The 13,512-nt window shown below is 45.2% G+C and overlaps 3 protein-coding genes across 3 annotated transcripts in view; 2 read left to right on the forward strand and 1 right to left on the reverse strand.

The window, feature by feature from the left end:
- The window catches only part of LOC144697725 (uncharacterized), a 45,922-nt gene that overhangs the window by 21,596 nt on the left and 10,814 nt on the right, over positions 1 to 13,512 (reverse strand).
- On the forward strand, positions 5,934 to 13,494 carry LOC144697581 (uncharacterized). Its single transcript, XM_078569627.1, has 2 exons — positions 5,934 to 5,950; positions 11,699 to 13,494. The coding sequence occupies exon 2, from the start codon at positions 11,894 to 11,896 to the stop codon at positions 12,623 to 12,625; it is 732 nt and encodes a 243-aa protein (XP_078425753.1). The 5' UTR covers positions 5,934 to 5,950; positions 11,699 to 11,893; the 3' UTR covers positions 12,626 to 13,494.
- LOC144698359 (uncharacterized) lies at positions 6,297 to 6,911 on the forward strand. The gene has a single exon (XM_078570314.1). It carries the CDS (start codon positions 6,297 to 6,299, stop codon positions 6,909 to 6,911), a length of 615 nt encoding a protein of 204 aa, XP_078426440.1.

The raw sequence follows: 13,512 nt of genomic DNA on the forward strand, positions 1-13,512 counted from the left end.
ATTCTTCCATGTGATGACTAATTCTATCCCAAATAATTTTCTCTGGAAGCTTCCCCACCAACGAAGTTAAACTGACTGGTCTGTAAATGTTGGGCTTATCCTTAGCCTTTTTGAGCAAGGGCGTAATGTTTGCAATTCTCCAGTCCTCTGGCACCTCCCCTGAGTCAAAGGAAGACTGAACAATTATGGCCAGTGCCCTTGCAATTTCCACTCTCACTTCTTTCAATATCCTTGGATGCATCTCATCCAGTCCCTGTGCCTTGTCAACTTTAAGTACCAACAGTTCAACAAACACTTCCCCCTTATCAATTTTGTACCCTTCCAGTGACAGAGGTTCCCCGTCTGTCACCGTGGCCTGTGTGGCATCTGCTTCCTTGGTAAAGTCAGATGCGAAATATTCATTTAACATCTCACCCTGGCTCCTCCTTTTACTATCCTTTTATGTACCTATAGAAAACTTTGGCATTCCCCTTTATGTTGGCTCCAGTTTTTTTCTCATGACCCCTCCTTTCTTCTCTTATTTGCATTTTCACCTCCCTTCTGAACCTTCTGTAGTCTGATTGGTTCCCAATTGTATTTTCTATCTGACACCTGTCATCGGCACACTTTTTCTCCTTTATCTTAACTTCTATCTCATTTTTCATCCAGGGAGCTCTGGATTTATTTGCCCTACCTTTCCTTTTTGAGAGAACATACCTCGAACCATTTCTTCTTTGAAGGTAGCCCATTGTTCAGCTACCTCTTCCCACCAACTTTTGGTTCCAGTCTATCCGGCCCAGTTGTGTTCTTGCTCTATTGAAGTCGGCCCTCCCCCAGTTAATTATTCTTACTCTGGATTGCACATTGTCCTTTTCTATCATCATCCTAAACCTTATGATAGAACAAAAACAGAATTACCTGGAAAAACTCAGCAGGCCTGGCAGCATCGGCGGAGAAGAAATCAGTTAACGTTTCGAGCCTTCATGGCCCTTCGGCAGAACTGAAGCATAGTTAGAAGAAGGGAGAAATATAAATTGGTTTAAGGTGGGTGGGTGGGGGGGGGGGGGGGGGGGGAGACACATTGAGGGTGTGGTGATTGTGGAGATGAGCAGATAATCAAAAGATGTCACAGACAAAAGGGTCAAAGAGGTGTCGAAGGTGGTGACATTTGTCTGAGAAAAGTGCTAATTAAGAATGGAAGACAGGATATTCAAAGTACAGCTCTAGTGGGGGTGGGGTGGAAAGACTAACAAGGTTTTAGTTTAGATTTAAAAATAATGGAAATAGGTGGGGAAAGAAGAATCTATATAAATTATTGAAAAAAAAGTGGGGGGGGGGGAAGAAACGGGGTGGGGATGGGGGGAGGGGGAGTTTAAGATCTAAAGTTGTTGAATTCAATATTCAGCCCGGAAGGCTGTAAAGTGCCTAGTCGGAAGATGAGGTGCTGTTCCTCCAGTTTGCGTTGGGCTTTTGTCTCCTGAATATCCCCCCACTGACACCTGATCTACTTGACTCACATGATTTCCAAGAACCAGGTCTGGCAGTGCTTCCTTTCTTGTTGGACTGGACACATGCTGTAGAAAATTTGCCTGAACAAACCCTAGGAACTCTTTCCCCACTCTACTCTTTACACTACCACTACTTCAGTCTATATTCAGGAAATTAAAGTCCGCCATTATAACTACTCTATAATGTTTGCACCTCTCTGCTATTTCCCTGCAGATTTGGTCCTCTACATCCTTCCCACTAGTTGCTGGTCTATAGACTACACTGAGCAATGTAATTGCACCCTTTTTGTTCCTTAGCTCCAGCCAAATTGATTCTGTCCTTGAACCCTCTGGGACATCCTCTTTCTCCAGCACTGCAATGCTTTCCTTAATCAATACAGCCACCACTCCTGCTTTTCTTCCTGCCCTATCTTTCCTGAACAAGTTGTACCCAGGAATATTTAACACCCAGTCCTGCCCTTTCCTGAGCCAGCTGTCTGTCATCGCCACAACGAAACATGGCAATCTGCGCCTGTAACTCAGCAATCTTATCTACTATACTCCGTGCATTCACATACATCTAGTGTAACCCTGATTTTGAGTGCAATACTTTCTCCCTCACTCCCTATTTGCTATTCTAGTGTTATCTGTCTCTCCCAGTATTTTGTGCACCTTGGTATTACTCACTAATATTCTCTCCTGGTTCCCACACCCCTGCTGAATTAGTTTGAAGCGCCCCCCCCGCCCCACTCCACCCCCCCCCCCACCCCCCCCACTCCTCCCAGCCACCCCAACAGGACAAGCAAACACACCTCAAGGAGCTCAGTCCTGGCTCTGTCCAGCTGCAAACCTTCCGGCTTGGACAGGTGCCATCTTCCCTCAGAGCCAGTCCCAGTGTCCCAGGAACCTAAAGCCCTCCCTCCTGCAACATCTTTCCAGCCACACATTCATCTGCCTTATCCTCCTATTTCTATACTCACTTGCACATGGCACTGGAAGTAATATGGAGAATAATACATTTGAGGTCCTGCTTGCTAATTTTCTACCTAGCTCCCTAAATTCTGTCCGCAGGACAAAATCCCTCTTCCCACTTAAGTCATTGGTACCAACGTCGACCACGACCTCTGGCTGTTCACCCTCCCCCAGGAGAATAGCCTGCACCCACTCGGTGACATCCTTGACCTTGGCACCAGGAAGGTAACATACCATCCTGGAGTCATCTCAACGGCCGCAGAAACACTTCTCTGTTCCCTTAACTAACGAATCCCCTATCACTATTGCTCTTCCTTTCTTCTTCTTCCACTTCTCTTGTAGCTGGTAGACGGAGAAGATCATGTCCACTGTAGAACTATCAGCAAGAAACACCATTGACTGGGTCTGCAAAAAGATAAAGTCTTTAAAACATGACCCAGTGAAGGTCTTCCTAGTGACGCTAAGGAGTGAGATGGCCCTGTAGTCACAATCTCTTCTGTCACCTTTGTTTTTGGTTATTGGGATGATTTTTGTGTCATGCATGTGGAATGGTTCCTACCTCCCAACAGAGAAGGAGGTGCAAACAATAGATGGGACTTTCCGTGCTTGAGCAGTTCAGTTGGAATTCCATTAAGCCGGGTGACTTTCTGTTTGCTGAACAATCAATGGCCTTTTCAAGCTCGAGTGATGAGGGTTCCTTGTCCAACTAACCATGACAGGAAGTTACTGGAGAGTCATACAGAGTCTGGGAGATGTCCATCTCATGGGTGTACAGATCACAGTAATGTTCAACTCAGCGGGACATCTGATTACTTCTGTTGGTGAGCACTTCACCATAAGATTTCAGTGGGAGTCAACTTTGGTGATGGTCGAACCAAGTGCCCTGTTCATCCAATTACACAATGCACATAGATTTCCTTCGTCGCAGGTTGATTGAATTTCTTGACGCAGATCGATCCAGTGTTTATTTGCTATTATGACTAATGCAGTTGGTGAAGTATAGTTATTTAAAAATCCCAGAGGGAAACTTTAAACAACTGTCATAACCTATAATTTTGAGTGTTATGTTTGAGGTGCGGCCTTAAATTCAGGAATCAGACCATCAGTTCTCGAGGTTTTACATTAAACTAATTGAAACATTTATTAATTTATACAGGTTAAAACATATACACATGGCTACAAATTACTACTGTTATAGTTTTTAACAAATTCCAAAACTCGTCCCAATTAAGGCAACAGCAACCCATAGACTTAACCAAACACCAGCAAAAATGAAAAACATTGAGAGCTCTATTGCCATCCTTGTGAACAGCTCCGGTGAGAGATAGTATACAATGCAGGACAATATCCTTGGATAATTGCAGCCACTACTTTCCTCCTGATATTACAGATGATGTTAATTTTCCTTATATTGATGTTTTGCTTGATGGAGATAATTCTTAGATAGGTTCCAAAGACCCACAACCCTCTGAGGAAAAAAAATTCTCCTCATCTCTGTCTTAACATTCTATTAGCTTTCCTAATTAACTGCTGTACCTGCATACTAAGCTTTTGTGATTCATGCACTGGGACATCAGATCCCACTGAATTTTAGAGCTGCTCAATCTCTCACCATTTAGATAATATGCTTTTTTTATTCTTCCTGCCAAAACGAACGATTTCACATTTGCCCATGTCATACTCCATTTGCCAGATCTTTGCCCACTCACTTAACCCATCAATGTCCTTTGTTGCCTTATTACATCCTCTTCACAATTTCCTTTCCTACCTATCTTTGTGTCACCAGCAAATTTAGCAACCGTTCCTATGGTCCCTTCATCCAAGTCATTTATATAACTTGTAAAAATTTGAGGCCCCAGCACTGATCCCTGTGGCACACCAGTTGTCACATCCTGCCAACCGGAAAAAGACTCATTTATGCCAACTCTCTGCTTCCAGTTAGCTAGCCAATCTTCTATCCATACCAATATGTTACCCCCTGAACCATGAGCTTTTATTTACTGCATTAACCTTTGATGTGGCACTTCATCACTGATCCAAACCTGCCCACCTAATCACTATCCAAGTTCCAGATTTTAAAATAACATTTCAAGATAGAAAACGTACATCATTTAGCCCTTTAAACCTGATTCAGCACAATATACTACAAGACATTGTCTTTGAGATCAATATTTTCTTTATAGTCTGTGTTGTTCCGAATGATAACAGTATTAAACTTCTCTCTAACCTGTCCTAACCCTTCTGGCGGTTCATTTATTGAAACCAAGGACTCGCCTTGTTCTAATGGTGACATTCACTGTCTGCCCTGCGATGCCTTGAAGTCAGGCCTTAAATTGTTTGTGCATTGTTTCAACATGTTGCACATTTCACTTAAATATGTTGAAATGTTTGCTCCACACCCACAGGGTTTCATCTGTTTTACGCCACAAACAGAAAGGTCCGGTTCTCCTGGAGTTTGAGACAAATCAGCTTTCAAAATGATGCAGAGTTTCAGCCAATGAGGGAGATCCGGGCTCAGCCCCGCCCCTCATTCACTCCGATTGGTTGGAGCAGCAGCTGCGCCCTCTAGCACATCCAAAGCTTCCCCTCTTCCTATTGGTCCAGAACTGCCGTCAATCAGCCGTGCAGTGTGAGCTGGAGCATGCGCAGTGTGGCAGACGAAGCTGGCCAACAGTGCGCAGGCGCAGTGTCGAGAAACGTGGAGCATGCGCAGTGTGATTGATGGCCTTTCGGGGAGAGGCGCATTTTTGTCCTGGAGAAGCGGAGTCAGAGCGAGGCGGTGGGTGGGAGAAACACTTTGTGGATCCGCAAACCCTGAGGAATAATTGTCGGCTCCTGGTTTGCAGCTGCGGGGCTTCTCCCTCCCGGGAACAGGCCCAGGTTAACGGCCGCCATCCTGGGTCAGCGAGTGGAGGATGGTTCACATCAGAGGATGGGGGAGGGGGGGACAATAAATAAGAGGTTACACTTTGGGCTCAAATCAATGAGGATCTGATCTGTGGGAAGGAAGGAAACCCTGGGAGGTGGGCGGGGAGGATTCAGAAACACCCGCTGGAGGCCCCAAACCCCCAATAAGACTCATTGATTTTATTGTCAGTCTGCAGACAGGAGCTGGAGAACTGAACCCAGGCAGAGGAGAGGGAGGGAGAAAACTGGGAGTGGAGGAAAGAAATGGTGGAAATGGTGAGATGGATTTGGATTTCAGCCCAGGGAGGAGGGAGAGTGTGTGGGACGGGGATTTACAGCTTTGGGGAAACAAGAGGAAGAAATGGTCCATAGAAACTAGAATTGCCTGTTCTGAATTTCAATGCTGTGCTGACAGTTAAGAGTTTTGTAAACTCCTTTTGCAGGATATTAGAAGGGGAAGATTTACAGAGGGAAGCTCAAATCAAACTTCATATCAAGATTTAAAACCGTCACTCGATTCATCAGGACCTGAATATCATCGGCAATTGAATGTGGAAGGAGAAATACTTGTCTGTTTTGTCTGTGGGAAAAGATTTCAAACATCAGTGTGACCGGTAAAACACTGAGGCACACACACAATCGAGTGAGAGTGTTCAGTGCACTGATGGTGGAAAGGGCTTTCACCAGCTACATAGCCTGAAAAAACATCACACCATTCACAGTGGGGAGAAACCATACACGTGGTCTGTGTGTGGACAAGGCTTTAACTGATTATCCAACCTGGAGAGACATAAGGACTCCGGCACCATGGAAAAACCATGGAAATGTGAGGATTGTGGTAATGGATTCAATTATCCATCTCAGCTGGAAATCCATCGACGCATTCACATTGGGGAGAAGCCATTCACCTGTTCCGTGTGTGGGAAGGGATTCACTCGGACAACCAAAATCATGTCACGCCAGCGAATTCACACTGAGGCGAGGCCATTCACCTGCCCTGTATGTGGGAAGGGATTTACTCAGACATCCTGTCTTATGTTACACCAGCGAATTCACACTGAGGAGAGGCCATTCAGCTGCACTCACTGTGAAAAGAGGTTCAGGTCTTCATCTGACCTCAATATACACCAGCGACTTCACACTGGGCAGAAGCCATTCACTTGCCCTGTGTGTGGGAAGGGATTCACTCATTCATCCGGCCTTAGGTCACACCAGCGAGTTCACTCTGAGGAGAAGCCATTCAGCTGTACTTCCTGTGGAAAGAGTTTCAGGCATTCATCGGCCCTCGCTGAACACCAGCGAGTTCACACTGGGGAGAGGCTATTCACCTGCTCTGTTTGTGGGCAGGGATTTACTCAGACATCCAGTCTGCTGAGACACCAGCGAGTTCACACTGGGGAGAAGCCGTTTAGCTGCACTTCTTGTGGAAAGAGTTTCAGGCAGTCATCCACCCTCATTGCACACCAGCGAGTTCACACTGGAGAGAAACCATTCACCTGCTCTATGTGTGGGAAGAGATTCACTCAGTCCTTCAACCTAGTGACACATGAGCGAGTTCATAAGTGACTGCAGGGGTTGGATTCTGCTGTTATCACTGCTGTTAATCATGTTCAGGATTGATAGTCTGACAATGTCAAGTTTGTTTCTGCTGATGTTAACAACCCTTATAACTGGCTGGAGTTTAATATTCTGGAGATGTCACTGATACTCTGGGCTGCAGTATCCCTTTTTAAAAGCACCATGTGTGATCATTCCCCTTAATTCATGAACTCTGCTGGAAGGTCGGATCCGTTCCACAGGACGTGCGTGACACAAAAATAATCACAATTTACAAAAACAAAGGGGACAGAGGAGATTGCAACAAAAACTTTGTCCACCAAAGCTCCTCCATCTCACCCACTCCTTTTATGACAACATACCCTGTACTATACAGTTTGACGGCTCCACTTCTGACAGTTTCAGTGTGAACAATGGAGTGAAACAGGGCTGTGTCCGAGTCCCCAGTTTGTTTGGCATTTTCTTTTCCATGTTCCTGACCTTGGCCTTCCCTGCAGATATGGAAGGAGTTTCCCTGAATACTCGGTTAGACGGAAAACTCCACAATCTGTCCAGACTGAAAGTGAAGACAAAATACAGCCTGTCTCGATCAGAGACCTCCTCTACGCTGATGATGTCATGCTTGTGACTCACACAGAAACTCAGCTACAAAGACTCATGGACTGTCTCTCCCATGTCTGTAACTTGTTCTCCCTTACTGTAAACATCAAGAAAACTGGTTTGGGGACTCGGTGTCCATACTTGATCACACTAAATAACACCCAGCTGGAAGTGGCCAGTGAAATCTGTGACTTTGGGTCCACAATGACAGACAATCTGTTTCTTGATGCAGAACTCGATCCATGGGAAAGCAGCTCCATGTTTGGCCGACTCACGTCAAGCTGTCTCTCAGCACCAAGATGCTGGTCTATGAGGCCTATGTCCTCAGCACCTTGTTGTCTGGCTGTGAAACATGGATGATTTATAGCGATCAGGAAAGGAAGCTCAACAACTTTCACCTTCACTGTTTGCAGCACATTCTGGGCGTCTCAGGGACAGAATCAGGAATGTGGCAGTCCTCTCAAAGCCAAATCTCCCAAATACGTTGGCTCTCATCAAGCAGAGGTGACTTCACTGGCTCTGAAGAAGAGTCGTACGGACTTGAAACATTAACTCTGTTTCTCTCTCCACAGATGCTATCAGACCAGCTGGGTTTTTCCAGAATTTTCTGTTTCTACCCCATAAGAGGCTTCTGGCCTTGCTTCCATGGTCTTGTCCATGTCTGGGTGGCCCTGGAGAGGAAGCATGTGGTGTCCATCCGGACGACTGATATCATCCACCACCGATGGGTACCTCAGGGTACACAGTGTCTCAGGGACACTTGAAACAACATTCTGGTTTAGTTAGGAAAGTTCTCTTCACTCTAGTTGGGACTTTGATGCTGATTTTGGGCTCTTTTAGTTCAATTGGACAACATGTTTGAGAGAACAAGAGAAGAAAGTATGTCTCATAGAAACTAGAATTGTCTGTTCTGAATTTCTATCCTGGACTGACAGTGATAACTTTTGTAAACTCTGTTTACAGGATATTAGAAGGAGATGATTTGAAGATGGGAAATTCAAACCAAACATCTCATCAAGAGCTGACAGAGTCACTTGATTCATCAGGAACATGGAAGGAGAAATGTTTTTTCTGACTGTGGGAAAAGATTTCAAGCATCAATGTGGTTGGAAAAGCACCGAGACACACACACCTGAGTGAGAGTGTTCCAGTGAACTGACTGTGGAAAGAGCTTTACCAAGTTACACAGCCTGAAATAACATCACACCATTCACAGTGAGGAGAAACAATACATATGTTCTGTTTGTGGATGAGGCTTCAACTGATCGTCCCCTGGAGAGACACAAAGACACTGAGACCACAAAGAAACCGTGGAAATGTGGGGAGTGTGGGAAGGGAGTCACTTGCCCATCCCAGCTGGAAGCTCAGCAACGCACTCACACTGGGGAGAGACCGTACACCTGCTCCGTGTGTGGGAAGGGATTCATTCTGATGTCCAACCTTCATTTATACCAGCGAGTTCATGCTGACGAGAGGCCTTTTAAATGCTCTGATTGTGGGAAAGGCTTTAAAATCTCACTGGATCTAATTAAACACCAGCTTGTTAACACTGATGAGAGACCGTTCAGTTGTTCTCAATGTGAGAAGAGATTCAGACAGTCGTCTCACCTCATTCAACACCAGCAAGTTCACACTGGGGAGAGGCCGTACACCTGCTCGTGTGTGGGAAGGGATTCACTTCATCATCCAACTTGGTGACACATCAACGGGTTCACACAGAGGAGAAGATATTCACCTGCTCTGTGTGTGGGAAGGGGTTTTCTCAGTCATCGAACCTGCTGACACACCAGCAAGTTCACACTGGGGAGAGGCCGTTCACCTGCTCTGTGTGTGGGAAGAGATTTGCTCGATCGTCTCACTTGCTGACACACCAGCCAGTTCACAAGTGACTGCAGAGGTTGGATTCTGCTGTTAATGATTCCTTTGTTTCTGCTGCTGTTAGCAACCCCTGTAACTGGGCTGGAGTTTAATATTCTGGATGTCTGTCAATGAGTTTAGATGAAAGCAGACAGCGCTGTTGTAAGAACATAAGGGCGAAGAGCAGGATTAGACCAGACAACCTGTCATGCCTGCTCCGCCATTCAATACGATCGTGGCTGATTTCAGCCTCAATTCCACTTTCCTGCTTGTTCCCCATGATCCTCGATTCCCTGAGAGACCAAAATTCTGTCTTAGTCTAAATCTCAGTCTTCAACATCTTCAACGATGGCAACTGAAAATGAAACTTTACAGGACAGAAGGAGGCCATATGGCCCATCATGCCTGTGCCAGCCCAATCCCACTATCCAGTTCTTCGTCTGTAACCTTGCAGGTTACAGCACGTCAAGTTCCTAACTTTATTGATTGGTGCTATGGTCAGTCTCCACCTCATTCCCACAAAATAATCACAGGAACCTGAATTGTGAATCACAATGGTGGGGCTTTTACCCAGCATCCCCCGCGGTAGAGAATGTCCCCTATCCACACCACAGGAGACCAGTGCGCAGGCTCAGTGAATTCCCCCCCCCCCCTCCCCTCCCAGTGTTTAGAGCATGCGCAGTGTCAGTCATGACCATGGAGAGCCACTTGTTTGTCGCTTCTGCAGCCGGTAGAGGGAGCGATGGAGCCGGTGGCTGGACCGGGAGGATTTGCAAACACTTTGTGGATCCGCAAACCCTGAGGAATAATTTTCAGCTCCTGGTTTGCAGCTGCGGGGCTTCTCCCTCCCGGGAACAGGCCCAGGTTAACGGCCGCCATCCTGGGTCAGCGAGTGGAGGATGGTTCACATCAGAGGATGGGGGAGGGGGGGCAATAAATGAGAGGTTACACTTTGGGCTCAAATTGATGGGGACTCTGATCTCTCTTTGGGAAACTGAACAAATGGCTCCTTGTAAAAGCCCAGGGTTACATTGGGCAGGAAGAGAACCAGAAACCAAAATGAGACAAGAGACTGAGTTTAACTTAGTTAAAGAGGGAGAGAAAGAAGGAAGGAAAGCCTGGGAGGTGTGGAGAAACCACCTTCACGATTGCTTATTAAATCTCCACACAGTAATTTCTAGACACAGGGTTAACATCTGATATTCTGTATGGTCGGTCAGGGTGATTCAGATTAATAGATAATTGGTTTGGTTCGATAGATAATTGGTTTATGGAAAAGTCATCACAGTGGCAGGTACTGAATTGTGATGATAGAACCATTGAACACTACAGCACAGAAAAACAGGCCATTCGGCCCTTCTAGTCTGTGCCGAAATATTATTCCGCTAGTCCCATTGACCTGCACCCAGTCCATAACCTTCCAGACCTCTCCCATCCATGTATCTATCCGATGATGATACAAATAAAACAAGTAATCATCATTCATGACATAGTTATAGGCAATATTAAAATAAAGAGAAAATATTAATCAGTTAAAGGATTGCACAATTATGATCATTTCAGCATAAAGTCATTACAATATGTTACAAAATGCAGGAATCCTAAATTTATAGAATATAAATGAAAGGTCTGCTGCACTCTGCGTTTTCTATTGTTAGCTTGAGTTCATTAAACTCTCAATCATTTACATCCTATTTATGAGTTTTATACAGTGGGCGATCGGGCTGTCTTGTAATGTATTTGTCCCATAGCTTATTTGCAGATGGTATCTTTTCTCCTGAACTCCATTATACATTTACTTCCGTGTGGTTGGGCGGTGCCTTTGAGAGGTGGGATTCTGGATTCTGCTGAAGTCCAGACAGAGTTTTTCCCACATTTCAGCAAGGGAACACACTTTCAAATGTTTGATTGTCTAATGTTTTGTTACGAGTCGTGACTGAAGTGAATTATCGAACATTTTGCTATCTCTGTAGGATTTGTTGAAAGGGTACAGAAAGAATTAATTATCCAACACTTTATTTGGATTTTAGCCCAGGGAGGAGGGAGTGTGTGTGGGATGGGGATTTACAGCTTTGGGGGAACGAGAAGAAAAATGTTCCATTGGAACTAGAATTGTCTGTTTTGAATTTCTGTCCTGGACTGTCAGTGATGTTTATTGTAATCTCTTTTTACAGGGCTTTAGAAGGGGAAGATTTGCAGATTGGTAACTCAAACAAAAAAATCACATCAGGATCTGACAGAATGACTCAGTTCATCCAGACCTGAATATCATCGGCTTTTGAATGTGGAAGGAGAAATGTTTGTCTGCTCTGACTGTGAGGAAAGATTTTAAACAACAGGAAAAAGCACCGAGACACATACAGACCTGAATGAGAGTGTTCCAGTGCACTGATTGTGGAGTGAGCTTTAACCAGTTACACAGCCTGAAAAGAAACAGAACCATTCGCCGTGTGGAGAAACCATACACGTGTTCTGTGTGTGAATGAGGCTTCAACTGATTGTCCAACCCGGAAAGACTTAAGGACACAGACACCATGGAGAAACCATGGAAATGTGGGGACTGCGGAAAGGGATTCAATTACCCATCGCAGCTGGAGATTCATCGACGCAGTCACACCGGGGAGAGGCCATTCTCCTGCTCGGTGTGCGGGGAGGGATTTACATTATCATCCAGCTTACATATACACCAGAGAACTCACACTGGGGAGAAGCCGTTAACCTGCTCCGTGTGTGAGAAGAGATTCAATTTTCTGTCCCAGCTGCTGAGACACCAGCTCGTTCACATTGATGAGAGGCTGTTTAACTGCTCTGATTGTGAGAAGAGCTTTAAAAGACGAGAGGACCTGGTCAAGCACCAGTTTGTTCACACTGAGAGATGGTTCAGTTGCTCTCACTGCGGGAAAGTGTTCAGACAATCAATGAACCTCATAAAACACCAACAAGTTCACACCAGGGAGAGGGCACTCACCTGCTCCGTGTGTGGGAAGGGATTCACTCGACTATCTCACCTCAGCTCATATCAACTTGTTCACACTGATAACAGACCTTTCCAATGTTCAGAATGTGAGAAGACCTTTAAAACTGCAGGTGATCTTCTGAGACACCAGCGAATTCACACTGAGGAGAGGACATTCCCCTGCTCTGTGTGTGCAAAGGGATTTATTTGTTTGACCACCTCAAGTTGCATCAGCGAGTTCACTCTGATCGGAAACCTTTCCAATGTTCTGACTGTGAGAAGAGCTTTAAAACTACAAGGGATCTGCTGATGCACCAGCGCATTCACACAGGGTAGAGGCCATTCACCTGTTCCATATGTGGGAAGGGATTCACCCGTTCATCCCACCTACTGACACACCAGCAGGTTCACACTGGCGAGTGGCCATTCACCTTCTCCGTGTGTGGGAAGGGATTCACTCTTCTAGCTCACATCAATTCACATCAACTTGTTCACACTGATAACAGACCTTTCAAATGTTCTGAATGTGAGAAGACTTTTAAAGCCACAGGTGTTCTGCTGAGACACCAGCAAGTTCACACTGAGGAGAGGCCGTACACCTGCTCTGTGTGTGGGAAAGGATTCATTCATTCATCTCACTTAATGAGACGCCAGCGAGTTCACAATTGAATGGAGGGGTTGTATTCTGCTGTTATTGTTGCTGTTAAGCACCTCCAGGACTAAACCAGGTTCATTCTGACATTTGAGCTGATGTTAATAATGTTTCAGAAGGGACTCCTTAAGATGGACTATCTCCTGCATGCATTGCTCTCAAGAATCAATACCCACCACCAGAAATAGTGATATACATTAGGCTGTATGACACATCTTACATCCTTACCATTGTTGGTAATAAAATCTGAATAGTTGGGTGGACGCAGATGGGAAAGGGATTATGAAAAAGGATATTGAAGAAAAGAACGAGCTAAACTAGAAGGGAGAAATAACAATGGGATTGGCGGAATACTGTGGAAATAAAACTGGGAAACAAGAAACACTGGTTATTAAGATTGGTGGAGTAAATCTGTCTGGGAGACAATCAGCATCAAGATATCTGATTCAATAAATGTGTGTCATAACAAATAAGAAAAAATAGCAATTCCCATTAGCAGATCTACCAAGGTGTAGATCAAACTGAGCCAGAGGATGTGCTTTCAT

This window comes from Cetorhinus maximus, chromosome 23, assembly GCF_964194155.1.
Source record: "Cetorhinus maximus chromosome 23, sCetMax3.hap1.1, whole genome shotgun sequence".
NCBI lineage: Eukaryota > Metazoa > Chordata > Chondrichthyes > Lamniformes > Cetorhinidae > Cetorhinus > Cetorhinus maximus.